Raw genomic sequence first — 27994 nt, forward strand, 5'->3', positions numbered from 1 at the left:
GAAATTGCCTCTATCGATACTGCGTTGAATTGTAAACCCAAGTCGATGAGTTCTGACTTTAAGGGTTAACAGCATTGATTAGGCTTGAAAAGAGCCTCTCTCTCTCGGTCATGGACTTGGCTATTCAGTCCATGAGCCCATTCTACTGAGTATCCTCCCACTTCTAGTAGCGAGTGAGAGAGGGAAAGAGAGAGATAAAGAGAGCTCTATGGATCTTGAACTCCTGTCAAATCAGTGTTTTTGCCTAGATGGTTTTGCTTGAAAGCCTAGTCAACTAGTAGCCTGTGCATACTATTTTATGTCCTACTGTGAAGTTATCGGTGAAACTAGAACAGTGATATTGTGAAGTTCGGGAAGCATGCGTGTACCGATTCTGCATGACCGAAGTGGAGAAGAGTGGTCCGTCAACGAGAGTTGCATTGTGGAAGGTAAGTCACCAAAAACGACGCTCCTTTCTCTAGCATTATAAATACTCTCTTCTGAAAAGTGACTTATAGCCACACTCCAACAAATAATGGGTTGTTATTCGCTTCAAGAAATATTTGTCTGATGGAAAATAGTCTGTAGCAGTGCACTGCTTGAACTTTAGTCTTGATGCCTTCGAATGAAAGGTATATTTTAAATTAACTTTAGTATAACTGTGGACTAAACAGTAACGTTGACCCTATTGTTATTGGATAGTTACAGAATATATATATTTATTTTTTTCAATGCTCCAAGCAGCCTGGATTATTTTCCCCCTATCTTATCCTATCCTCCTTATCCCATTTTTTTCTATAAAAACCTAGGAAAAGTCTAATGGTTAGCTATTCTGTATGGTTTATGGTAGGCACAGTGGGTGGCTGAATGTTTTATAGTTCTTTTGACATATCATTTTTTTTGAAAAATACACATTTCTATGTCTCAGTATTCCCTCCTTCAATAAAACCAGCTACTTTTGTGGCTTTTAAAATATGTCATAAACACATAAATAGAGAGAGAGGGTGTAAATGAAGAAGCAGACGGCTTTGAAATCTTATTGGAGTTGTAAAATGACAGAAAGGGACTTAATGCAATCAGCACATGCCTTCACAAACACATGAAAGAGGCACAACTGCATTTTAAAATGTTCTTTTTACTCTACCATGAAATATAACAACAGTTTGTGTAAAATGCTGGATTTTTTTTTCAAACAAAACTAATTAGGACAAATTCACAGTATTGCTTACTACCATATGTAATTTACAAGGAGTCTGTGGCCCACTCAACTCCACACAAATGACAATTAAGATATATTTTTCACTCGCACTTATTTTCTGTTGGCATTTGGGTGTGCATTCGTTCATTCTGAAAGCAGAGTAGGGAGACATTTTGCGGTCTGTTACAACTCCGATCACTTTACAGAAGGGCTGCTTTTGTAACATGAGATCCAAGTGATAGCACAGATCAGCTTAACAAGAGCCCAGTTCAATAATATTATCTCTGTTAACACTTACCCACGGTGCCCCGGCCTTGTTGGTCAGGGCCTGACGCTTGTGTTAAGATGTGCATAAAATATTTTACTGTCATCGGGCAGCAGCACTTTCCAAGGCAATACAGTGACTCAATTCACTGGGGGCTGATCTGACCCTTTCCCCCTTCTCACCAGGTGGGGACACACAGCCAGAGAATTGCTGAGATGCAATGATTTTTTTGGGAGAGTCAAGGTTTTGTGTGTGAGACCAGAACAGAGATTTTAAGATAGCGTAGCAGGACGGCACTCTGGGGAAAAACACAATATTTCCTCTGTCTGGACATCATATGACTCAGGATCTCCACCCAGCTCCTGGATCACATAGAAGCTACTGTAGGGTCAGATACTGCTCTGAGGTTAAAGGTTATGGTAAATACCCAAGGTGTCAGTTGACTGCTGACTGTGGGTCTGATTCAACCCTGTCGTGGCATTGAGCTGCCTCAGACGAGGGTTGTGTGTGTGCTGAGTAAGCTGCTGTCTGGCCACAGACTAGGGGATCAGGAGGGGTGCTGTGTGCCACCAGGACCCTTTGGATGTTTTCACATTAATGGGTTCTGTGACGAGCTGCAGCAAACCTTCATTTATGAGGGCCAAGATGTGTTATTTCACCAAACTCTTCACACACCGCTATGCAGTTCATGTTCATATTGGACACCATCATATGATCACACCATGTCATAGTCATACAATCAATCGCCATATTCCTGCACCACTTCCTCCTCGTAAACTCTTCCTGAGCAGCGATGCAAATATAACTTGACTGTTCGTATTCACAGATACTCTTTCTTTGCTGAGGCTTTTCCATGCAAGATCTAAATCAGAAATCAAATGGAGGTGAACAGTCCTTGCGGACAGATTTGTAGACCAGTTCTACACACAGTATTACCAAATCTCTTATGCCTCTGATAGTCATTGCAATGCTACTGTCTGAGCTTGAGTCAAATAGGTCTTTCATAAGAGGAAAGCAGCACATCAACATACACACTAGGCTCAAGTGTTTTGTCATTGCTTGGCTAACACCGGTTCTTTGCACTGAAAAGATGAAAGTGTACCTTACACCTCTCTCATCTCTCTGTCAAGGGTATCTCAACACGACCATGGGAATGTGACACCTGTGTGTATGTATGTATGTGCACTGTGGGCTTGACGCTTGGCTGTGCATGCATGTGTGTTTAAGGAGTGGTTGTGTGTGTGTGTTTCCGTGTGACACTTTGTGTGTGCGTGTATCCATGTATGCCTTCTTTGCTCAGGTATCTGCAATGAACAGTCTGCGACATTTTATGAAGCAGATGTTAAATTAGATAAAAGTGAAGTGATTCTGTGGTGGTTCTCCTAAAAACAAACTATTCATCATGAGTGGGATAATATAAGAGGGTGTTTTTGAATAAGTTTGGGATTTTTTCATTAACACTTGAAAATGATCTGTTCTTCAGTCATTGGTGCCAATGCCAAATATAATGCGCTTAATACCAATACGCAAAAATGGTTTTGACGTTAGTTATCCTATGATCCTTCAAGGAGAGCTAGGCCTGAAAAGGAGTGTATTTGGGGGGTGGGGGAGTCTTATAGCACACAAGCCTTGTTAACAATAAAAGTTGTTAATTCTATCATTAAGATTTAAGTGGCCTATTGTTGACTCTAGACCACAGTGAACTTTGATTTATTGTTTATTGGATTTCCATTAGCTTGTAAACATTCATTGCTAGCCTTCCTGGTGTCCTAGTGTCTTTCTGCTTTTATGGACTCCTGTGTTAACTTATCTTCCGGTGTGGTATAGTTTCATCCTTTAAAAAAAAGGGATTTTTCTTAGGGGAGAAGGTGGAGAACTAAATCTGGTGTATTATAAACAACTTCCCAAAAGTGATACAAGATACTCATCATACGCCAATTATGACCTGTGCAACAGACAGCACAGCTTGCAGGTCAGTAGCACCAATGACACTTGTATATGTGAAACTGAAAGATGACCTAACTTACTCAGTCAGCTGTGAAGTTATATGTATATATTTTCAGCTTGGAGCTAGGAGGATACAGTCCTCATCACACTGTCAACAGAGAGTGAAAAGGTCATAGTTTAAATATGCTCTGCAGCAAGGACATCATCACTATGAGTTTCTGAATTTAATGTGAAGGAGAGATTGGCAACAAAACTGCAGTGTTCAAAGTCCGCTCATTGCTGTTATAAACTGTACACATAGCCCTCTGTCCCTCTGTCCCTCTGTCCTCAGTGAGAGTGTAATGAGTCCTCTGTCCCTCTGTCCTCAGTGAGAGTGTAATGATTCAGCAGTACAACATCAAAGTGAGAGGCTGGAGAGAACATGAGCAGCCCATAACCTTGGCTGAGTCTGGTCTACGTACTGGAGAACTTAGACTACTGTCCCTCACAAAACAGACACACACACACACACACACACACACACAACCAAAACACACATGCATACACATACACACAAACAAAAACACACAGGCATACACATGCACACACACACACACGCACACACACACACACACACATGCATACACATATACACATGATCATCATTCCTATATGGACCTGGCAGAGGAAGGATGGTTTGAAATTTGGGTAGGCAGCCATATTACACTGAAGAACCTTGTTTTGTCAATTACAAAATACAACTGACTCATTCTCGTGCTATTCTCTGTTTCTTTGTTGAACTGCCTTGATGTCTTTCTACGGCCACAAAGCCATTCTTGAGTAAGATGTTTGAATATCAATAGACGTGTCCTTAGTTGTTTGAGAATGGCCTTAAACTAGGCTTCACAGGCGTTTGCATAGCTTATGTGCACCTAATGTGCCTTTCCCATCTTTTATCTAACTGTAGTTCATTAGAGATGTTGTGTTAATGGAGTGATGTGGTTTCCTGAGCCAACATAGCTTTTTGTGATATGAGATTGTGAAGAGGAAAGTTATTTAGGCGGTTTAGCGTCTATAAGTGGTACAGTGGTAGAGGAGTCGTTTAGTAATCAGAAGGTTGCTAGTTCGATTCCCTGTCAAAGCGTCCTTGAGCAAGACACTGAACCCCTAATTGCTCCTGATGTGCAGTGTGCCATCAGTGTAAAATGTGTATACATTGTAAGTCACACATATGTAAGTCGCTTTGGATAAAAGCGTCTGCTAAATGACTAAATGTAAATGTAAATGTAATAAATCCCCTATTATTTTAACATGGGTTAGGTATATTACTGCAGCTAATTCCACAATCTAACTTATTATATAAGTGAATGAATTCAATCAAAGATATTAATGAACTTCAGTGAATTAAAGATTTTACATATTAAGCTATTGAGCTAGGTGCCGCTGATTGATATAATATTGTCCCGAACAATATTGCAACACTACATTGTATCGATTTCCCCCCCCCCACCTCTACTATGTACAGTATGTGTTATTATTCTCTTTGTGCATGGAGACTTCCTTTGCATTCGAGACTCTCTTAATGAGTGTGTGAGTTTTTTGTGTAGGGGTGAGGGATGTCGCCTGTGGTATAAAGCTTTGTGTTGAAAACATGTACTCCCAACACCACAACTGGCTTGGCCTTTGTTCTGGTCTCAAATTACTCCATCCTGTATTTGTTTTTTCCTCTCAACCATGCATGCAAGTCACCCAGAAAGATGCCATTGCGGATTTGGGATAGACTTTCATGCTGCATGTTTCCCTATGACAGCATTACTGTAGGATGGCATTGCACATTTCAGGATGATCTTATTCCCTAGAGTGTTTGGCAAGGGTGAGGTCGACCTCTGACTCATCGTGTCCAAATGTGACGAGTGTTCACTCAGACTTCAGAATATGCTTGTCAGTGTCACTATGTGTGGTTAAATAACAGAGTATTCTGAGTATTCTAGCCCTGTGTGATGAGTGTCCTGTGTAGCTACAGTGTGAAGCTACAGTGACATTACAGTACAAACTAAAGTCATGTTTGGCCTGTTTGTACATAACATCATGCATGTAGCAAACATGTTTTCCAAAGCAACATGCAGTTCAGGGAAAGTTTGCGTTTTTGATCAGTGTGTAAATATAGTATATGTGTATTCCCAGAGAATAAACAGCCCCATGAACTTGGTGTCATTAGCACCTTGTGCTCCTAGTTGAGCTGCAGGATCCCTACCTGCTCTGTAGTGGCTGACTTGTCAAGATGCCCAGACTCCTGTCTCATTAGTGACTGTAGTGGAGCTGCTACTGAATGACCTCTGCCCAGTTCTGTTTATCAGTAGCAGGCATTTGACTCAGAAGCAGCTGGCAAATTCACACCTCTGTGTTTCTGTAAAGGCAGAGGGGAATTGGAGGGCAGTCGCCCACACCATGACAGACATTCATTATATACCCCAGATCTATGTACACCTGTTGCAGTAGTGGTTCTAGCCTACCCTGTGAGTCATGGGTGGGAGGTATGTGACCCCACTGAAGACCTGTGCTATTGCTTGTGTTGCCTGTACCGACAATCACCACTGCCTCTTGGAATTGGCTGGTACCACATTCAACCGCGCACAAGCTCCACTGTTTTGCTATTTTGACCTTATGACAAACCTATAAAGACCCCTGGGCATCCGCTTGGTAAATAAACCTCATGTCCCATTTAGACAGGTCTCTTACTGTAGGCCCATAAAAAACAGTCACATCTGGTGCCCAGTTGTGTAATTCACCTCTAGTTTAACCCCCAACATAACCCACTGCCCTTGTCCAGGTTTAATAATAAGAAAAATATGGGTTTAAAAAGGTTGAAACGAGAGGAAAATTGTGACATTGTTTGTGCTGGGAATGAATGGTTGGCACAGGACAGCAAGCGCTGTGAAAAGAGATCGCTCTGATACCCGGCTACCTGCCTGCTAGGATTCAGTGCCTGACATGGATCCTGCAGTACAATGACACCAATGTCAGCACTATTCTCATATAACTTTGTTGGAGGGTTTGGGTGTGTTGTTAGCTTGGATTACGGATTAGATTTCCGGTGTATATCATAAGCAGTTCAAGTCATTAATCTGTCCATCTGTCAATTTGTCTGCATATCTCTCTCTCTCTCCGTCTCTCTCTTTCTCTCTGTGTTGTGTAAGATCCTCCCCTCTTTCCTGGCTGCCTCGTAAAGACTATTGCGCTGTACTGTGGGGTTGGTGGAAGGGGAGGTGAGGTGAGGGAAGCAGGGTGAGCTCCCGTGTTGAGCCTGGTGGGAATGTTCCGTGTCATTTGGACTGCTGTAAACTACACCACTGATCTGGCCAGGTGGACAACAGCTCTCTCTCTGTCTCGAGCTCTGTAAGAAACTGCAAACTGAGCTTGTCTATCATTTGATCACTCTCTCTGTCTTTCATTCATTCTGTGTGTATGTGTATGTAATTGTGTGTTCAGATATTTTATGGATTTTATGTTTGATACCATATAAAGTATTCAGTTGCATATATGATGGAGGGTCTGAGATGTACAGGTGTGTACATTTTGCAAGTGCACCCAAATGTGTTAGTAGTATAATACTGTGTAAAGCAGTCATCTGGAAGTGTGTGTGTGTGTGTGTGTGTGTGTGTGTGTGTGTGTGTGTGGTTGTCCTGCACTGTGCTAACTATTGTAAACTGTAGTGTGGGAAAGAGATGAGTCTGTGGCCACACCTAGAGAAGATAAAAAAGATGAATGGAAAAAGATGAAGGGATGAGGACTAAATGAGTGCTGATGGAGTGACTGGTGAAAAAGTGGTATAGAATGATCACAGAGCCGGTGTAGGATTTACGGACGCGAAAGCTGAAACAGAAGCTGTGTTCAGTCGGCTGGCAAAGAGCATAGTGCAGAGAAAGAGGTGGCTGTGCAACAGAGTGAGATGCCCTTTTGAAATAACACTGACATTAGGCACTGCAGGGGCCAACCGACTGCAGGCTCCATCGCTGTGCAGGTCATGAACACTGACTGACAACATGAACCTCAAAAGTCAGTGCATTGATCTTCATTAGAGTGTATGCCAGTGCCTGGTTGTATTGTTCATATTGTGTTGTTAAGGAAGTCAGTAGCCTAATCTGTGTATCATCTCTACCTGCCTAAAAGGCATGCAAACCTTGCAAACACCACCAACAACACTGATAAAATCTTGCTAGCATGCTAACTGGTGTCTTTTGGCGATCCAGTTGGCCAATTGTTGTGCCAATTTGTGAGAGCTTTTCTTATTCTTGCAGGGGGTTCTGACTCAGACCACAGAGCTACATGGGCACCTTGTGGGAATGGAAGGTGTCTCTATCACCTCTATCAGTGTCTCGCACATAATCCATATACCTTCAGAATTAATTTGAAGATGATACCAATACCAGATGCCCATATAAAACATACCTGAAAACATACCTAAATAAGTGGCAAATTCCTGCTACCTCCCACCATAGCTTGTTTCCTTCTGTCTCTCCTCTCTGACCTGCGCTCCCTCTGTCTGTCTCTCCTCTCTGACCTGTGCTCCCTCTGTCTGTCTCTCCTCTCTGACCTGTGCTCCCTCTGTCTGTCTCCTATTTTGCAGGTCAGTGAGAGGGGATGATGTGCAGCTCTCTGAGTCCCAAGCACCTGGCCGGCCCGGGGCTCACAGATATGCAGCAGTACAGCCAGTGGCTGGTCAGCCGCCATGAAGCCAGCCTGCTGCCTATGAAGGAGGACCTGGCCCTGTGGCTCACCAACATGCTGGGTAAGTAATGCTTCACAGACATCTGTATACTTACAGGAACACACATGCACACATATATGCATGCACACACATATATATGCATGAAAATACACATTCACAAAAATACACACACACAGAGACACACGCACGCACGCACACACATACACACATATATACACCTCCACAACTTGTTTGAGGTCTGAAAGATACCATGCAAGACTATCAGATTTGGAAGAGATACTTCAAATGAAGCGCAGTGGTGCAGACGGGTGGTGAGCAGGATATGCCTTTATTTCCCTTATGTAATTTGCATAATATCGACACGTCCTGTTCCTCAGTTTGTTTTAGAAGGGCATGTGTACACTGTGTGCATCTTTGTGTATGCACATTCCACACCCATGTGCGTGTTTGTGGGCTGACATGCATCAGAGCGTTTCATTCAATATTTGTGATTCCATAAAGTTACATAATGTGATATGCAGTACCAAGGACAACTACTTCAGGTAAGTCACATCAGTGGCTCTATAGTTATAAGTGTTTGGGATTTCACAGAGGGACAATGCCTAGTACATGCCTCCTTTTCACTGAGCCTCTGCCAGGTGATGATGACAGTGAGCAAGAGTGGGTCATCTGTTCTGCTCGCTGGCCTTCCATCCCTGAAGTCATCATCTGTTTTTTTGTGCTGGAGTCTGATGTGGGAAGCCACAGCTGATCACAACGTGTGCACCAAAACACAACAGCAGGGGAGTTGGGGGTTTAATTAGAATTTCTTCCCAAAGTGTTTGCCATCCATTAGCCTTTGTGTTTCATGGCTGAGACACAGTGCAGTCATTCAGGAAGTATGTGGAGGCTTGATGTTCATGTGGACCTACTACAACAAATATGTGAAATGTTAGACATGTGTCCTTAAATACGACTTGTACCATGTGGAAAACTGTTCTTGGGTATGAGATCATCACATTCATGCAGTAAATTCTACGCTGTTTGTTTGTTTTGGACAAGAGATTGTTTAAAAGTCGTGAAGACTTGCTTCAACGCCTCTCTTTCTTTCTCTTATCCAAAATAAAAAAGGTCTATGGGAAGAAATTACATGTGAGAGTTGAAGACAATAAGAGAAATACCTCACTTAATGAGATAAGCCTTGAGTTAATAAAAATATCTCCTTACTTGTTCAGACTCCACTCCCGTGGAGTTCGGGATTTTAATCCAATACATTTTTTTTTATTAAATTCAGTTAGTTGCTCCTCACAATCATCTACCTGTCCATTCAGTGTGAACGCTAAAAAAAACCTTTTTAAATGGGAGAGACATATACCATTCTAGCGAATCAACATGTTGCCTCAGGGAGGTGTGTAATTTGATTGGCTATTGAGCTCAAATATCAACTTTCGCCAGAATTGCACACTGCATCTTTAATGGCTCAGAGACGTAAAACAGTGTGAGGAGGACCACAGGCAACCCCCCGCTCCTCCAGTAGGCAAACGGGGGTCCCTATCCCTGTCTGACGTCCCTAGGCTCTAGGGACAGCAGGGATAGGTGGTGGAAAAGACAGGAGCAGGAAAAATGAACGGGTTTTAAACAAATGTTGATGTTTAAAGTGGATTAGGTTAGACAATTCTGCTCAGGTGTGGAAAGTGTGTGTCGCCTCTCAGGAGGGATGTTAGAAGTCTTGGCTTTGTTCTTTCTGACAGAACCAAGCTTTGGTGCAGTCAAGAGGAGCTTTTCCCTTTCTCAGAACAGAGAGAGAGAGGGAGAGAGGAAATTTCATGAAAGGAGAGGGGTGGGGGTTGGGGAGTGGGTCGTGAGGGGCTCACAATCTTTTCTTCCTCTGGGCTCAATTACGACATTTGGAACTCATTACATTTCAGTCAACCCCCCATCCCCCTGCCTTTTTAATAAAAACAAAAAAAAAAGATGGATGAAAAAAAAAAGTCTGCTCCGTTTCTTTCCACAGATACCCCACAAACCCCACTCCCACTCCTACTACCACCCCCTGTTACAATGATCTAACTCCGGAGGAATGGTTTTCTGGAGACCAGGCACTCTTTGTGACAGACTCACACTCCTCACTCTTTGTTGTAGTCTTGCAGGAGTGCTTGGCTTATCTGGAGTTACTATGCAAAATATATCAGCTGTTTCCTCCTCAGCTGGCCACAATGAGGTTTGTTTTCTGTTGCCTCTCCAAGCGTCCACGTGCTGGTATTCGTCCAAGAGACGGCAGCACTGGGGCTTATTCTGGCTCTTGGATAATGCCACTGTCCTCCCACTGAAAAGGAGAGGACAATGAACTGTCCCCAAGTCCTCGTCTTTCCTAAACGTACATGGACCAACAGTCTTTCACTGTGTCCAAATCAATTAACATTCCCACACAGACTTGACATTCCAGAAGAGCAAGAATGTGCACTGCTCATGCAAACGGTTGGACTTGACCAGACTGTTCTGTCATTGTTTAATCTCAGTTGGAAGTACTTTTTTAAAATTTATGATGCTATATTTCACTCATGTGTTTCACTCATACTGTGTAGCCACTCATGAAATATATCACTCTTCTGTTATATTTTCACACATGTAAAACTTCTCTCTCTCTCTCTTTTTTCCCCTCTATCTCAAATTCTCTCTGTCTCTGATGATCTCTCTTTCACTCTCTCTATCCATCTCTCGCTACCCTAGGTCAAGAGATCACAGCGGAGAGCTTCATGGACCGTCTGGACAACGGCTTCCTACTTTGCCAGCTGGCTGAGACCCTGCAGGAGAAATTCCGACAGAACGGTGGCGAGATGGGCAAGGTACTGCTTACTCGTCTCGTCCAGTGGTCTCATCCCCCCCAACTTCTTTTTTTCGCCTCAGATCTCATTCTGTCTTTATATCTCTTTCCCGAAAGAGGGTTAGCCACCTTCACAGGCCAGACAGTCTCTGCTGTTTACAGTCTCTCACAGTCAGACGTGAAACGTCTTCACGGCCAGACTGGCAGCTGTGCTCGTTATTTCTCATTTTATTTCATTCGGTTTTATGTGGAATGAGATTGGCTGCTAGCCAGAGAAAGAGAGAGAGAGAGAGAGAGGGCGCACGCCTGTGCCCAACACTGCTGCTTTTTTTAGCATGTGTATTGAAAGGAGGTGATGATGATAATACAAAGCTAACGCTCACAATATAACAATAACAATCTCAGTGGCCATGGAATATCTCCTCAGAACGTCTCCAAGGCGATGACCCTCAGGATTTCAAATTCAGGTTTCCATGTTACCATAGAGATGGAATATGTGGGGTAGTGTTCATCTGGAATATTTGTTTAATTATTGAAGAATGCAGGGAGCAGACAAAACACTGGGCTGTCAGACCGATGACTTCACTGGTGTTTTTGTTTTTCTAATCTGGGGGGTGCTGGAGGTGAAGGAACCCCCTGAGTGAACTGGCAGAGCTGTGGCCTTTTTCAATAAAAAAGGAACTTTTTCTTCTTATTATTTTTTCAGCAGACTCAATCCAATAAACCCAGTTTTTTACAACTTGTATATATGACATTCCCACTCTGTTACCCGCAAACTAAAACTGTGACTGATTGGTTTTGTCTGCTCTGTTTTGTGAGGATTTTATAATCCGCAGTAGATTAGCCTAGATGTTATATTGTTTCTGTCCTCAACACAAAGCCCTCTGTCTTGTGAGTGGTGGCTGGGCACGTCCTACCCAGAATTCCAGGTTAAGGAGGTGGAGTTGGCGAATCGCTGACTGAGCGGTTTTAGGGGCAGACAAAGCTAACGCTAATGATAGCAGAATTCTGTTTGAACAAGAAACTCCCAGACAGGAAAGGCATTAAACTGAGACTTTAGCTTTTCTGTGGTAAATTAAGAAAAATACTTCAGCTTGGCTTGGCAAAGGCCCAGGCGTTTTTCGAACCCCAGTAATAGGCCTGTCACCCTCCACCGACAAGGTGGTTTATAACCAACTCAACCAATATCTCCCCAAAGCACCGTTAACGCGCCATGGCAGACCAGGCACACACATCAAAAACACTGAAGTGTGTGTGTGTGTTTATCTGCGTTTGTGGTGTGAGAAAGTGTGTGAATGTAAGTGTGTGTGTTAAAGTAAACGTTCCTTTTTTTGTTTTGCCCTTGTGCCCTGTTGATAAGCTATGGCCATGACACACACATGTTGACCTCTCTGTCCCAAGAGTCTTGTGTTCTGTCTCTGTGAGAGACTGTGTGTGAGAATGACACACATGGAGGAACTAAAGGGCTGTCCCAGGGAGCATGTCCCTGACAAAGTCTACAAGAGTGGGCTTGTTGGGCCCCTAACTCAATAGAGACGAATGACCACAGCTTCAGTCAAATGGGTTGGCTCTAAGTTTATATTTCTGTGTGTGTTTGTGTATTCCTGTGTTTGTGTATGTGTATTCATGTGTAACTGGTAAAGTGGTTTGAAAGAGGGCAAGTGCTTCCAGCATCCTCTCCCACAGGCCTGGGTCTGTCCGTGCTCTAAATGGGATCAGCTGCTTAGGAGAAACCCTTTCTGCTCTCTCGTGAGCCAGGGGTCAGGAGAGAGGTCAGTGGGAGGTCCGAGAGGATGAGAATTGCAGCTGACTTTGGAAAACACTCGGCCCTGATCTGGTGCCAATAAACAGCGAGCTGCTTCTACTCCTGTATGACTTTGCATTTCACCTCAAGTACGATTTAGTGTCTCATACTCAAATACTGTCCATAGAGGCAGGTTTTCAAGATGCTTTAACTATAACTATAACTATAACTGTAACTATGATGATAAGATCGTCCACACTGACCAACGAGAAGGAAAGCCTCACAGAAATATCATTTATGTTTTAATGTTGCACCTGTAAAATTTGATCGATTCCGATCGACTGTCATTGTATCTAATATTCACACAAGGGTTCTGAAAGTGATTCCCAAGTGATGTAATTCTTCATAAGAGAATCCTAAGAAAGAGCAATATTTAAAACTATAGTTTTTACAGTTATTGTTCTAGTCATCTTTGACAGTGAGGATGGCTCACAGATGGCCTTCTCTGTTCTGAGCTGCTGTTAGCAGACTCAGCTGATGGCATGCTCACTGTCCTGATAGCTGCTGTCTCTGGAATAAGAGACAGATCTGTTGGCTGTGTGCCGCTCTGAAGGCAGTAGACATGATGGGGCTGTTTTCATTGTTCCTTCATACAAAACAGCCTGCAAACCAATGCTATAAAGTCATCCCATTAACTGTAACTGTTTGAATAAGTTTGTCCCAGATGAGAGAGCACTGTTATGGAGCAACAGTTAGATCCATTGGATGTGGGCCAGACCTGGGCCGGTGCAGTTCCAGCACCAGCTGTTGTTATGGTGTTATCAAGAGAGGCGAAGCCCACAAAAGCGTATCGCCCAACCCAAGCCCCATCTAGCAGAAGACTCACAGCCGGCCGGGCCATAAATAACAAGCGTGGGAGAGCTTGTCAAGCCCTTAGCGTGTGTGTGTGTGTGTGTGTGTGTGTGTGTGTGTGTGTGTGTGTGAGAGAGAGAGAGAGCATGTTTGAGTATTTGTGTAACTGTAATGTCGGGGGTGGTGGGTCTGCTGATCCCAGTGTGAGTCGGATGGAGAGAGTCTGTTAAGCATGCTCATGGGGCCTGAGAGAGAGCTAGCGAAGAACAGAGAGAGAGGAAGAAGAGAGAGTGAAATGAAATAAAGACGACCATTGATCAATCAACGAGCTGGTTAAAAAGAGAGGGAGAGAGAGATTGGCAGAGATAGGAATGCTTTGATGTTGTTTATGCTTGTGGAAGGTTTTTGGGTGCTGACAGAAATTGCGGGGAAGGCTTCTGGTAGACATTCGATCAGCAGATGATGAGATGAAGGCATGCTCATTCAAAAACCTATGACCTGGGCTATAGTTATTCTGTATTGGAGTCCAACGTTCCACTGTATTGATTAGGAGTGACTAACTAACTTCACATAGACCCACACACATGCCAGAGAGGAGGAGCAGACAGACATATAAATACACACACACACACACACACACAAATAAACACACTATTCATTCATTCCTTAGAGAAGCAGCTTCTTCTCCTCTCTCAGTATGGTGAAGCGAGCTCACCCCAGCAGCAGGACAGGAAAGCCTTGAGCAGCTTCCAGCGTAGCACGGAATGGCCATGTCACGCCAGCGCTCAAAGTGTCACATTCCAACCGGCAGGCAGCACAAAAGGTTCTGTCGAAGCCTGTCAGCTCCGGCTTCTATTGACGACGCAGTAATTGGTATGTTCTTGTTTGGGGTCTCCTGTATTGAGTCACTGTAATTCATTAACGTCCACAAAGGGTCAAGGTGTGTGAGTATTATCAGCACAAGCACTAATGAAGTGAACATGCATAGCTGATCTTCCACAAGAGCGATTCTACAGACCGAGCAGATGTTAGTGATCTATTTTGAGGCAACGCGCCAGTGTGTGCAGATGCGTGGGCACCGGTATTGGCACCGGGGGAGCAGTATTGGCATGCGGGTGACGGGTGAAGTGGCAGCAGCGGAGTGGGGGTTGTCAGGCAGCCAGGGGCCGGCACGCTGGAGAAGAGGAAAGGAAAAGGGGGGAAAATCCCAACAAAAGAATGCATTTTTCCAGAATGACTTCACTGCACCTTTGCCTGGTCCGAGAGACACACTTCCTCCGTTAAAGAACACTGACGTGCATAAATCTCCCACACAGTGTGTGTGTGTGTGTGTGTGTGTGTGTGTGTGTGTGTGTGTGTGTGTGTGTGTGTGTGTGTGTGTGTGTGTGCGTGTGTTATTTGATCCTAGTGATTCCTGACAGTCTGGTAGAGTCTGGTAAATTGTCCAGCCACATCTATGTGTCTGACATTTCTCATATTGATCTGTGAGTGGGAAAAGGCCACTGGCCCCTACGGAGCACACCAGCAGAGGTGGGGGAGAGGAGGTGAAGCTTGAATTCGTCAACTGAGAATGAACAAGGTCCAAGTACACTTTTGAGAAAGACGTGATTGAAAATCCAGAATCAAATGACCACTATTCTATGAAATGTATTTTCAAATTTTATTTTATATTATTTTTATAAATAATATGATATTGTTGTTTTGCACCAAATTATAGTATTTTATGTTATTTGGTGCAAAAAAACAAACAAATTTGTGGACGTGTTAATTCTTGGTTGATGACTTGCACTCTATCTATTTAGTGAAGCAAATGCTAACAAATATCACAAACATCAAACAAAATGCCATGAAATGAAGCACTCTCTCTCTCTCTCTCACTGAAGCACTGAAGGCACTCATTGAAGCACTGAACTGTCCATTCCCGTGTCCACACTGAGTCTGCCTTGACTGACAGTTGTCTTCTTCTCTCCCCTCAGGCCATCCCCAGCCGGAAGATCCCTTGCCGCGCCAGCGCCCCCTCAGGGTCGTTCTTTGCCAGGGACAACACTGCCAACTTCCTGGCCTGGTGTCGGGAGGTGGGGGTGGGAGAGACGTTACTGTTTGAGTCCGATGGACTGGGTGAGTTTCCACAATCTCTAGCTATGTGTCTAAGAAAGTGAACATATGTGTGTAAATATGAATTCAATTATCAGTAATAATCATATTATATTATTATAATTATCAGTTATAATATATTATAATTCAGTAATGAAAGGGACACTGGTATCCCGCATGAATAATTAGGTATACCTTTCCCAACCCCTATATTCCTGATTCAAATTTCCACAATTAAAGGTTTTCCACATTTTTACTCTGGCTGTTACCTCTAAAAAACTAAAAACCTCAATTCTATAGCTGTTAAACACAACTGGAGTTAAATGTGCAAACCACAGAACTGTGGATCTTCCCACATGATGTGCTACCTTGACTCAAAGGCCAACTTAGCTGTTCTTTTAAGGCTGGCTTGTTAAGGTGCTCTGCTATGGCATAATGAAACATGTTCAGGAGCACTCCTCTACCTCTGTCTGGATCTCACTGATCCTGTCTGGGTGCTCTTACATGGGAAAAAAGGTCAACGGATGCAAATTCAGATGGCTTCTCCCTCTATCTATCTCTCTATCTCTCTCCCTCTCTTTCTCTCTCTCTCTCCCTCTCTCTCTCTCTCTCTCCCTCTCTCTCTAACACACACACACACACAGACATCGTTCATTCATTCCCTAAAGGAACCGCTTGCTCTTCTCTCTCTTCTCTCAGTATGACATGAGAGAGAGAAATGGTCCATTTGAAAAGCTTTTAATTAGACCTAGAATTTCAAACCCTATGTATTGTATTGCTTAGGGTTGAGCAGCAAGCAGAAAATATCCCCCACTTATAGCACTCTTATAATCAAGTTTATGAAAACATGAATGAGTGTGGAGATGCCAGGGCGAAGTGTACAATGCTGGTATTGTGGAGTGGTGGTGTAATCTGGATACACTACAGTGATCAGATGTGAGGGGATTGCCAAAATCTCCATTAATAAACTCTCCAGAGGTCTTGTGGAGATCCCAAATAGACCAAGTCATTTTCCACTGGAGCAAAAGCAAGCTGAATTCAGAAGTAGGATACATTAAAACGGTCCAAAGATGAAGATCAAAGCCAGGAACACAGTTTTTAGCAATCAGAAACAAACAGAGCAAACATATATTACATCATGCCGTTATGCAATATGAAAATGTCTTCAAACCCACTGGGGGCCCTCAACAGCTCTGCTCAATGGTTTCCTGCAATAGACTACCCATTGTTTTTTATGGTGGACCAACTACAACTCAGAGGCCAATTGCAAATGATTGTGATTTAGTACCTGATGACTTTATGCCAGGCTCTATACAGGTTAGCACTCTTATTAGTGTTGGTACAAGTAGTGTATACATAACCATTTTATTTAGCCATTTTACCATTTGTTTCATAATTGCCGCAGGCTGCAGCTCCCTAAATATATACGTGTAAGCATTAGACTGAGAGTAGACTCAGCACTCAGCATCCCGTAAGCTTGCCAGATCACCCCCTGAATAGCTCCTATTGTGCAGGCCGAGACAGCAGCTGATGCTGGACAGGCTGCCCCCCTCTTTCTCTTTCTCTCACTCTCTCTCTTTCTCTCTCTCTCTCTTTCTCTCTCTCTCTCTCACTGGACCTGATTGACCTGCAGTCCTCTCCAGAGACAGAGGCCTCAACAACACCATACTCACTCTCTCTTTCTCATTCTCCCTCAGGCACTCCCTCTTTATCACTCTCTAGTTCTCTGTGTGCTGTCTCTTTTTGTCTTTCTCTCTTTTTTTCGGTCTTGCTTTCAACATCATGGCCATTTGAGACTCAGAGAATGCATCTCTCTCTCTCTCTCTCTCTTGCGCTCTCTCTCTCACACACACACACAAACACTCTTTCCCACCCTTCTGCCTCAGTTTCCCTCTAGTTCCTGTCTCTCTATCCCACACTCTTGCTCTGCCCATCTGTTTCTGTCTCGTTAGCAGCCCTGTGTCTGCACTGAACATGGCTCAGGGGAGGGGTGGTTCTGGTGGTGGGAATATGAGAGAGGAAGATACCTATGTAATCACAAGAGAGAGAGGAAGAGAGAGAGACAGCAGGAAAGAAGGACAGATGAAGAGAAAGGGATAGAGATACAGTGTAAGATAGTAAAAGAATGGAAACAGCTGCATAGCAAGCAGAGCTTACTGAAGGAGTGACATGGAGAGAGTGAAAGAGAGGAGAGAGTGAGGGAGAGAGAGAGAGAGAAGGAGGGAAAAGAGTCTGAGAAAGTAGGGCAGGACCATGGAACTGCTTTTCTCTGATGATTCTTGTTGGGAATTCTCTCCTCCCCTCTATGCTTTGTGTGTGTGTGTGTGTATGTGTATGTGTATGTGTATGTGTATGTGTATGTGTATGTGTATATACGTGTGTGTGCGTGTATGTGCATATCTGTGTGTGTGTGTGTGTGTGTGTTTGTGTACCGGTGTATGTGTGTGTGTGTGTGTGTGTGTGTGTGTGTGTGTGTGTGTGTGTGCTTGCTTGCATTTGTGAAACATATCTCAGTGTTTATGTTATTATATGTTATTCTTGCCGTGGCCTTGAAAAAACAAAGACCACAATCTTCTTGTGCTGTTCTGGCCGTAGCCCACAGCTAATACTGTCTGCTAATATGACCAGACGCTGTAAAGCAAATACCCCCCTACTTGAATAAACAGCCCATATGCCTCTGTCCTCCTCTAACTTGCTTATTATTTGTATGTGTTTCTACTGCTGCAAAAACTGAGTGAAGCACATCTACAGCCTCTCATCACAAAACCCTACCTGATCCGTAACCTGGATCGGATTTAACACATCCTATGCCTGATCTGGCTAAGATCTGTTCCATGATAAGTCAGATGTTCTCTGGGGTATATAGAAGCAATATGAGACGGTGAAAAGTATCATGTTCTTAGGGCTGTCTCCTTGAGAGGATTACTGGAATAGCCAGGAGAAGGCTAGATGGAGACAAAATTCGATGGAAATCCCCTTTCAATTTGCAGTATCCCAAATCACTGGAGAATAGTTTCTCGACACTCTGAGGTATCCAATGGCCAAGAGACAGAGGAAAATCTGTGCAATTTACAGCACTGGGAATGGAGCAGGTTAACTGGCCTGTTACTGTAACCAACACGAGCAGGAAACAAAAAACACTCAGAGTGTGTGTGCAGAGGCTCCAACCATGGGGTCAAGATGGTGTCACATATTCAGTGAAGCCAAAAAAACTATTTTTGCATTGCACCCGTTTCAAAACTATGAATAAATATGAATTCTCTGGTATTTTGTTAGTTAGCCAAACACAGTACAGTGTCAAAGACAGGCAGGTGAATACATCCCATTGCCATTTTTGAATTCCGTCAATAAGACCAGGTTTAAACACAAACCGTTTGAAATAACACAAGACTCACTAATCATTTGGTGCTTTTTTCTCCCCCCTCTGGAAGTGAAAGTTGAGCTGGAAAGTTCTGGAAGGACTGCCATACTCAGGTTTGCCGTGTGTTGAGATGGAAGCTGATGACTAAACCGCATGCTCCTCTATCTGTCATTTCATTTCTCAACCATTCCAACTGCAGCGTAGCGAGCACTGGTACACGTGTGTTAGGTTTCATGCTTTCTTAAGGCAGATCTGGAGTTGATCATCTCTGGAGTGGTTTCAAGCCCTCATATAAGACAGCCGCTGACCCTGGAGAGGGCCTGGTGAGAATCAGGTGCAGGTCCAGAGCACCAGCTCAGCTCCAGTGTCAACTACTGCCCAAGAGGATTCTCTGAAATATACAGCACTCTCCTCTCATCCCATCTAACTCACAGATCACTGGGTCACCCATTAATAAAAACACAGATTGAGTCTCCTTAATCTGGACCCCCCTAAATCACTGACCAGAAACACACATCACCAGTTATATTTAAGTCATTGTGTGCATCAATGGGGGGGAAAGGATGTTGTCCTTCCCTTTTTTCTCTCCATAGTTGAGCTCCTCTTCATTCCTCAGCATTGTGTTGTAGTTTTCATGTGGGACTCTTGTAAAGTGGAAGCCCAGGGCTGACTTACACTGAGATAAGTCAGGCTTAAATCTGGCTGGATCCGTACCAGACTGGGGCTAGAACTTTACCAGAGTCTGCTGTAAACAGAGTGGTGTGTTTTTGTCTTGACACATGTCCTATAACAGTGTGTGTGTGTGTGTGTGTGTGTGTCAATTTTACTGATTTATGCTCTTGAGTAACAGTTCGACTCTCACACAGTTCTGCACAAGCAGCCCCGGGAGGTGTGCCTCTGTCTGCTGGAGCTGGGAAGAATAGCCTTGAGGTAACAGCCTCATACCCCTTAACACACATTTCAACACGACTGCAAATGGTGTTACTGCATATGCAGATATGTTATGGGAAGAGCTATTAAAGTGTATAATATGTGAGGTTAACTCATGACTTCACATAAATTCATGTTCAATTGCAGTTTTACTCCCTTTCTAAACCTCTATCCATAAAGCCTCTGTTGTTGTTTATCAGGCTATATTTATTTTCCTTGTCTGTATAATGTTTTATGTTTTGTAGTCGCACTGTCATGCTGTACAGGCCATTTAGCCTTGTAGCTTCCCGGAAATTCATCGTATAAATCAGCTGATTTCATTTTGCCTCCTAGGTACAAAGTGGAGCCCCCAGGTTTGATTAAACTGGAGAAGGAGATTGAGCAGGAGGAGACGGCCCCTCTGCCTCCCCCCTCCCCGATCTCTCCCTTACTCTCCCCCACCATCTCCCCCTCCCCCTCGCCCTTGCCCACAAAAACCAACTCCAGCAAAAAGAGCACAGGCAAGCTGTTGGATGATGCGGTGAGTTATTGCACTCTTAACTATCTAACCATCCCACTGACTGACTATGGTTTTACCAGTTTCTGGTCTGGTAGACATTTTGCTGTTTTGGTTCGGTTCAATTCGGTTCAATATCCAGTATGTAGGTTTTCATTTTTCATTTTATCTTCTGTAGTTTAGCTCCTGCTCGCAATCTTGAGGTCATTGGTTCATTTCTCATGGTGCATCTGTAGTAATTGAGTTTGTCCCTTTACTTGATTGTGTTGAACGTTTGTTTGCTAAGGGTGTCTGTTCAATGTATTTGTCTTGACCACTTTGTCATGTGTGTGTTCCCCTCAGGTCAAGCATATCTCAGAGGACCCGCCATGCAAGTGCCCCAATAAGTTTTGTGTGGAGCGGCATTCGCAGGGCCGCTATCGAGTAGGAGAGAAGATGCTCTTCATCAGGGTTAGTGCCTCAACACCACCCATGCCAAACACCTCAACACCATCCAGGCCAAACACGTGAACACCATCCACGCCGAGCATCTCAACACTACCCTGAGAAGACATTTCCTCCTCACTCCCCTCACAGAATATGCCGCCTATGTAAACCCAATCTCCATTTCCCTGACCATGTGAACACCTCCATACTCGCTCACTCACTCCATACTCTATACCAAACCAAATATTTCCACGTTTGTCTTATTCGCTAGATAGCTCTACGAAAACAGGTGGGCCTTTATCAAGCCAGTCCTCTGTGTGCCCTGCAGCTTTATTGAACCTTCATCTCTCCCATAATTCCTAAAATCAATCATTTGATTGGTGGTGCTGGTTATACAATAGTGCTTGCAAAGTGCTCATTAAAGACTTGAAGTATAGAGTAAACAAAACAAAAGACATGCTAGTTAACAAAATATATGAGGTTTCATCACATGCGATGTCTCTCCTTGAGACATTATCATGGTCAAGTAATTGCTGTGTAAGGCAGAGCACTGTGGGGAACGGGCGTCCTTCTCAAAGCTCTAAGCTCATTCTTTTGGAGTCCTCCTTTGAAGGGCAAAACATGGGTATACTAATTCAGTTTGCATGTATGTTTTACCCAATAGCCAACTGAAATACACTGATGGAAGAGCTGTGTGACGTGCCTTTAGACAGCATTCATTAGATTCAAGTAGATTAAATGTTTTAAAAATGTCACATTATTTTCTCGTGGCTAGCTCCCTAGCTAGGTTAAACTCTCTAACCTGCCATTTAAGGGACGCTGTTTCAAACCTCTAGAGCTTGTTATGCAGCCATAAAATGAGCAGTTAGCACCCGTCTTCACAGCTTCAAGGCTCTGTTTCAACTTGAAAGAAAATTGAGCACAGATCAACTGGTTATTTTGAGACTTGTGTAAGAATATTTTTTTTACCACCTGATCTCTATCAGCCAAATGGAAGATGTAAGACAATTTATTCATTCACAGCACCATGTTCAGTGGTGAGGTTTTTTTTCTCCTTGTGTCTGCTCAGTACTCTTGTTCTATGAAATGTTTGAACCTGTAAGGGACCGTGCACTGCTGTGTGTGTGAGTGTGACAGACTTTCTTGTTAGACAGACACACTGAAGTATAATGTACGTGCCAAAGTGTCGGTCAAACAACTCTATGAGATGCTTATACTTACTGATTAAGAAGTGTATAGGCGACCTTACCTGGGATGTCCAAGACGTTTTGGATATTATTACAGCAGATATTAGGACGTGTGCTGGATACTGAACAACTGGGACAAAAAGTTCAAATGAGCCACATTCTGTGTAAATACATACAAACATCTCTTGTGTGTTTTGTTACAAGGGTGTGGCTTCCTATTTGTGACTGGCTTTCATATTTATGACCGGGACGACCACACACCACCTTAACAAAAAGCCTTCATTTTAGTTATTATGAAAACTGTACATAACCATACCTTCATTACAAATCTCAAATCGTTTCATATTTACTTTCATAGCTAGTGGCTGTATTACACACTATTCTCATGTCTCCAGCTGGACTGAAAAGCTGACAAAGAGAAGTTTATTTATCTTCTCCCACAATGTAAACTATTAGGCTGAAGAAGACTGCATTCATTCTAAATAGCTAAAAGGGAGGATTTATTGGCGGCAGTCATTTTGGTGACAAAGCTATCGTCTGTGAGGAAGCTGATCTGATTTTGACCCGGGATGCCTCCTCTCCTCACTTCATTCAAAGCTGCTGCTGTGTACATGTAGTCAGCTTCACATGTGATAAGGTCAAAGAAACGCCCATCAATACAATAATTCCACCAATTATCCAAATCAGTGTCACTTTCCTCTGCCGTGGTGACACACACATACACATGCACGCACAGACACACTCACACACACACACACACGCACAGGCACAAAATGTATACACAGACATATGCACACCCTCTCAGATACACACATACGTACACATCAATGATTTCTTATTTTTCTTAGATTGACAGCAAAAATCATTCCCTGTTGTAACCAATCAGTTTTCTTTCTTTAGGCACCATGGCAACAATGACACATTTATTTTAATTTAGGAACACCTTTAATTATACTTGTGTGTGCAGTTTTTGGCTATATAAAGCATGTGAAGAATAAAGGAATAAATATCTCTATTCCCCCCCCATCCCTGTCTGGGCTTCCCATGCCTCATTTTCAGCCTAAAAGGGACAAGGACATGTTTATCAAATTACATAAACTAAATTCCTCACATTCAAAATCTCTTTCTTAGAGTTTGCACCCTTTTATGGTTGCCTGGTTACCAAGGTTAAATGTCTTTAATTTCTCAATAGGATACACATTGCTTGCAAGGTATTCAGGGTTTTTTCAAAGCCAGGAAATAATGTACCTTTTGAAAGATGTTTTTTTCTCTCTTGAAAACCAGAATGCCTGAAGGTCAGTCAAGGAGCTGCCAGTCTGAGGGTCACACAAGGGCTGCAGCTCATTCACACCAGACACACTCTCAGAAAACCTATTCTCACATTTGCACGTGCACAGAAAACACACACACACACATGAACACACACGTGTGCGCACACACACATACACAGAACATTTAATTAACATTCCTTTCTCTCTGGTGTCTGTTCACTCAGACTGCAGTAACATGCTTTCCATCTCATATGAGTCAGAACCTTTGAACCAGAATGGCACGGCTAGCTGTCTTCATAACTGGCTGCTGAGATATTTTGTTCATTTGCTGGAAGGAATTTTTCTACCATGGCCTGGATGCCAATATCTGGCCAAATGTCTCAGTTGCCGTGACTCGCCTTTCTGCCATGGTTCACCCCTGGTATGGTTAGTGCAACAGTGAACTAGAATCTGCACAGGTCACTTTCATCTGTGAACCAAAGAAAAATAATTGACTGACAAAATATTGTAAGAGTTAGTACTGATGACATGCCCCCAATCTGACACTCACACACACCAACACACACACAAAATGATGAATTCACAGATGAATGTTAGGTAGCTTTGTAGGAATTTGCGAGCATGTTAGTTCACCAGGGAAGGATAGTACTTGTGTGTGTGCGTATGCTTGTTTGTGTGTGTGTGTGTGTGTTTGTCTCTGTGTGTGTCAGTTATACTCCCCTTGTCTCATTTTGAGTCTCCAGCCCTTCACCCGCCACCCAGCCCCCACATCTCTTGATTGCCCAGGTTAACACACACAGTGTTCTTTGCCCCAAAGCACAGGTGTGGAAAGAGAGAGGTTAGACCTAAAGACCTTCACACCAGGGTAGGCCTTATTGTTTCAGAACGAGATTTCATTTTTGCCCATGTCATTATTGTATTAGAAAGAGGTTTCAGCTCAGCAGGTGTGCACCCCGGGCACTGTTGGCTCCTATGTGCTACGTTCTGGCCATAGATATAGAGGTCAGTGTGGTGTCTTTGCCTGTGTGCCTCCGCCCAGGCTATTAGTCTGTTAGCTCCCAAGGCAATAACCTCTCAGTCTCCATACTCATGAAATTTTAACCAGACAAATCAATGTCTGTGTTCAGAGGCTCACTCTGGCAGAAAAGGTCGGAAGAAGTCAAATCGCACAGATGAGGCCTGTCAAAGACAAACAGAGATCGTTTATATATCAAAGACGTTCTGTGTCCTTTGAAACTGTTAAATGAGAGATACTTCACTTCTGGAACTCAATTATGTCTGCGCACAAGTTGCGATAACCTCATTGAGTGGAGTTCACTGTGGTGCAGTCCATATTTTGGCATCACTGGTCCTCCATCTTGGACTTAAGATGTAAATGTTCCAGTGGATGTTGCTGCTGCCTGTTTTAATGACAGCTCACTTAAGAGGAAGTGCATTCCATTCTCCATGGCATTAGGCTATAGGGTGGGGGCTCAGAGACACACATACTACACAGCCATAGTAATTTACACAGACTTGTACTCCACACACACACACACACACATATGAGTCCTCCTGTTTTAGATGTATATACTACTGGGCATGGAGCTGAATTTAAATTATAATTTTTTTTTGTGTCTTTGTTGGCAGGCTCTGAGCTTGTGCTATGAGGTTTTGTGCGTGCGTGATTCTTTATGAGTGTGTGTATGTGTGCAGATGTGTGAGGTCTGTATGTCTGTGGAAATGTATGTGTGTATGTTTGTGTGTATGTGCATGTGTAAGTATGCATGTGTGTGAGTCTCTGTGAGTGTCAATGTGTGCACAAATGTGTGAGTGTGTGTGTGTGTGTGTGTGTGTGCCTGTAGGAGCTGACAGTCCTCTCAGACATTAGGATGGATAGTCTGAGGAGGGGCTCTGTGGGGAACACTGGACAGCTCTGCATGTGATTGGTCAGAAATGATGGCACAGCCTCTTTTATGGGCTCCTCTCAGGCCCTGGAACTTTCAGGGAGGCGTTGCTATGGCAGCGTACTCTGGGAATGCGTCGTGAGGGGCAACAGCTGACAAGTGATGGAGGAGTGTGAAAGAGTGAATCGGGAGGTGTTAGGGGGAGAAACAGGTTCCTGAGACACACAGCTATTTTAATTCATGTCATTTCACTGCGTCTTTTAAAAGCAGCTCAGACTAAGCATGATTAAAGACAAGCCTACATTTTATATACTCCTTATACTCCAATCTGCTGCTCTGTTTATTTACTTCTTTCAAGCTGAATTAATCACCTTAATCACTTTGCCTTGAGTTCAGAGTAATATCCTTTGGTCCCCAAGTCCTCTCAGACAAATGCAATTTGTCCCCCCCAAAACAATTATACCCAATTGCCATGAATGTTATTGTTTGCCTTTTTTTTTTTTAATGTCTCTACTTGTTCGTACACAGACATAAGATTTTAATGCTCATCGATCTATCTATCTGTCTGTTTGCCTGTCTGACTGTCCATCTCTCTCTCTCTCTCTCTCTCTCTCTATGGCAGATGCTGCATAATAAGCATGTGATGGTCCGTGTTGGAGGAGGCTGGGAGACGTTCGAGAGCTACCTGCTGAAACACGACCCGTGCCGTATGCTCCAGATCTCCCGCGTGGATTGCAAGACCGCTCCCGTCTCCATCAAGCCCCCCAACATCAAGGACCTGAGCCCAGACAGCTACCTGGTGGTAGCAGCTCACTACCGCAGCAAGAAGTAGGGGTAGAAGAGAGGGGGCTGCATGCACGCACAGGGAGCTCGGTTCTTCACTGGGTCCACCATCACCAACACCATTTCCCTAAACTGGTTTCAAACCGCCTCACTTTAGCTCAGACACAAAACACCCATTGGTCAGGGCTTATAGGCCCCTTACACAGGGCCTCACCCATTCTGGGTTTCTTCACACAATGCCTCGAAACAGTGGGCACACTCTCATTGACCTCACAGCACAAACCCAGACCTGATATCACATGTGGTAGGACTGAGGACTTAGCAGTCACTCCCTCACAGCCTTGAACTCAGGTCTCTGGGGTAATTATCATACACACCGGCTACATCACCAAAGACCTCCTAGAGGGGCATGGTGCTGATGAGCCGATTAGCATGACCGTAATGGGAAGCCTTCATCTTCGGGACTCGTGCTACAGGAGGTGCTTGTACATACTTTGAGATTGTTCCAGCTGCACAGTGTGTCTGTGTGTATGTATTTTGGGTGTGTAAAGGGCTTTGATGTGTGATGGTGGCAGTGCTGGTGGCAAGAGAGATGTGTTGAGCTGCTGACACTTGTCTTCATGGTGAAGTTACGCTCTGCAAGAGTGCCACCGCCACCACAGCTGCCTCACCCATCACGGCAGCCAGAGAGTGAGAAAGTGGGAGTGGTGCTGCCTTTGTACAGTAACATAGCAGGGTGTGGAGGACAGAGCAGTGCACATTAAGCATTCTTAAAGCACAGGGCAGCATTAGCAGGCTGATATGATATTCACTTAGCTTTGTAGTCAAAACAAAGGAAATGTACATGTAGTTGGCTTTAATGTAAAGGATGGATCATCTTAGTAACTGAAACATGTTCTTTTGGTCATGTGATGGAACCAAAACATTTGAGTGATTGGGTGTTATGTTCAACATATGTTTTATATAAAAAAAGGTCTATGTGAGATGCAATCAGACAGAGTGCCTTACACTAGCAGATCTTCATATTGGTACCTTCAAGTGCCATCAGCCCAAAGCATCTATTCGCTCTCAGTAAGCTGCCAGAATGTAAAATGGTTTGGCATACAAGCCACTGTGTCCTGGTTGGCACAGCAATGGCAGGTTCCAGGACGGGCTTGGACCAATGACCTATGACCTGAGAGTGATGACGGGGAGAAGAGATGTTATTTGGCTTCTGAAGCAGCAGAGGCTTAATGCTATTCTACATGAGATGGTGACACAGTGACAGTTATGCAACACTAATCATGTAAAATGTAATTGTATACGTTTCTTGCTGTAGTAATGATCGTTTTTAGGGTGGTTGGGTAATTATTTTATCCTTGAAAAGTCAGTCAGCACCTGAATGATGTATGGTGGTTGAAGAAATTGTTTCATTTACTTATCATTGAAATTATTATAAATTAGTGACTTTTTAATATCTTTCTTGAACTGGATATTTTTATCAGTAGATGACAATCATAAGCAACTCAAAAACCTTTCATTTCATGAGCAGTTGCCTGATGATGTTCTCTCTTAAGACTCTTAAATGAATGAGGGTGTGGTTGAATGAGAATCTTTCTGGTACTGTTGTATTTAATATAATATCTAAATGTTTTTATTTCCTTCTTTTTTGTTGTATTTTGTTGAATTTTAAACTTAATCTTTATACCTGAAATTAATTTACCCTTTTCTTTACTTTATATGATGTCATGTTTCATTGGGAAGATGAGTGTTGGTAAGTCTCATTATGTACGTATGTCAAAGCCTTGTTTCCCATAGTTGGGATTCTCAACTAAGCTAATCACCATCTGTACTCATCTCCTGAAAGCAGACTTGAAAAGTTTAAGGTAAAAATTGTCAGACTGTGTCAAAGCAGACTATTTAATCATTATTAATTAGTGTGTATGTAGTATGTATGTATGTAATGTAGCATACTTTCAGTGTGGAACAGAGGATATGTTTGTTTCAACCTGATTGAAACCCCATAAAGTATGTGCTCATAAATCTGTTATTAATTCATAATGTTTTTGTAGTTGTTCATGTTTG

General features: G+C 43.3%; 1 protein-coding gene across 1 annotated transcript; it reads left to right on the forward strand.

The window, feature by feature from the left end:
• Positions 1-27970, forward strand: LOC105905112 (growth arrest-specific protein 2). The gene is made up of 8 exons (XM_012833094.3): positions 1-428; positions 7996-8157; positions 10807-10922; positions 15473-15614; positions 19818-19881; positions 20215-20401; positions 20720-20827; positions 25770-27970. Exons 2-8 carry the CDS (start codon positions 8010-8012, stop codon positions 25977-25979), a joined length of 975 nt encoding a protein of 324 aa, XP_012688548.1. The 5' UTR covers positions 1-428; positions 7996-8009; the 3' UTR covers positions 25980-27970.
• Positions 27971-27994: the final 24 nt, after the last annotated feature.

The sequence above is a fragment of the Clupea harengus genome, chromosome 3 (assembly GCF_900700415.2).
Source record: "Clupea harengus chromosome 3, Ch_v2.0.2, whole genome shotgun sequence".
NCBI classification, from domain to species: Eukaryota; Metazoa; Chordata; class Actinopteri; order Clupeiformes; family Clupeidae; genus Clupea; species Clupea harengus.

What these genes read in the sequence shown, in the direction of transcription:
- LOC105905112 (XM_012833094.3), top strand. Translation starts at nt 8,010, where the DNA reads ATGATGTGCAGCTCTCTGAGTCCCAAGCACCTGGCCGGCCCGGGGCTC. An exon ending in GTGGCTCACCAACATGCTGG is followed by an intron (nt 8,158 to 10,806) that starts GTAAGTAATGCT and finishes TCGCTACCCTAG; the next exon opens with GTCAAGAGATCACAGCGGAG. An exon ending in AGAAGATGCTCTTCATCAGG is followed by an intron (nt 20,828 to 25,769) that starts GTTAGTGCCTCA and finishes TCTCTATGGCAG; the next exon opens with ATGCTGCATAATAAGCATGT.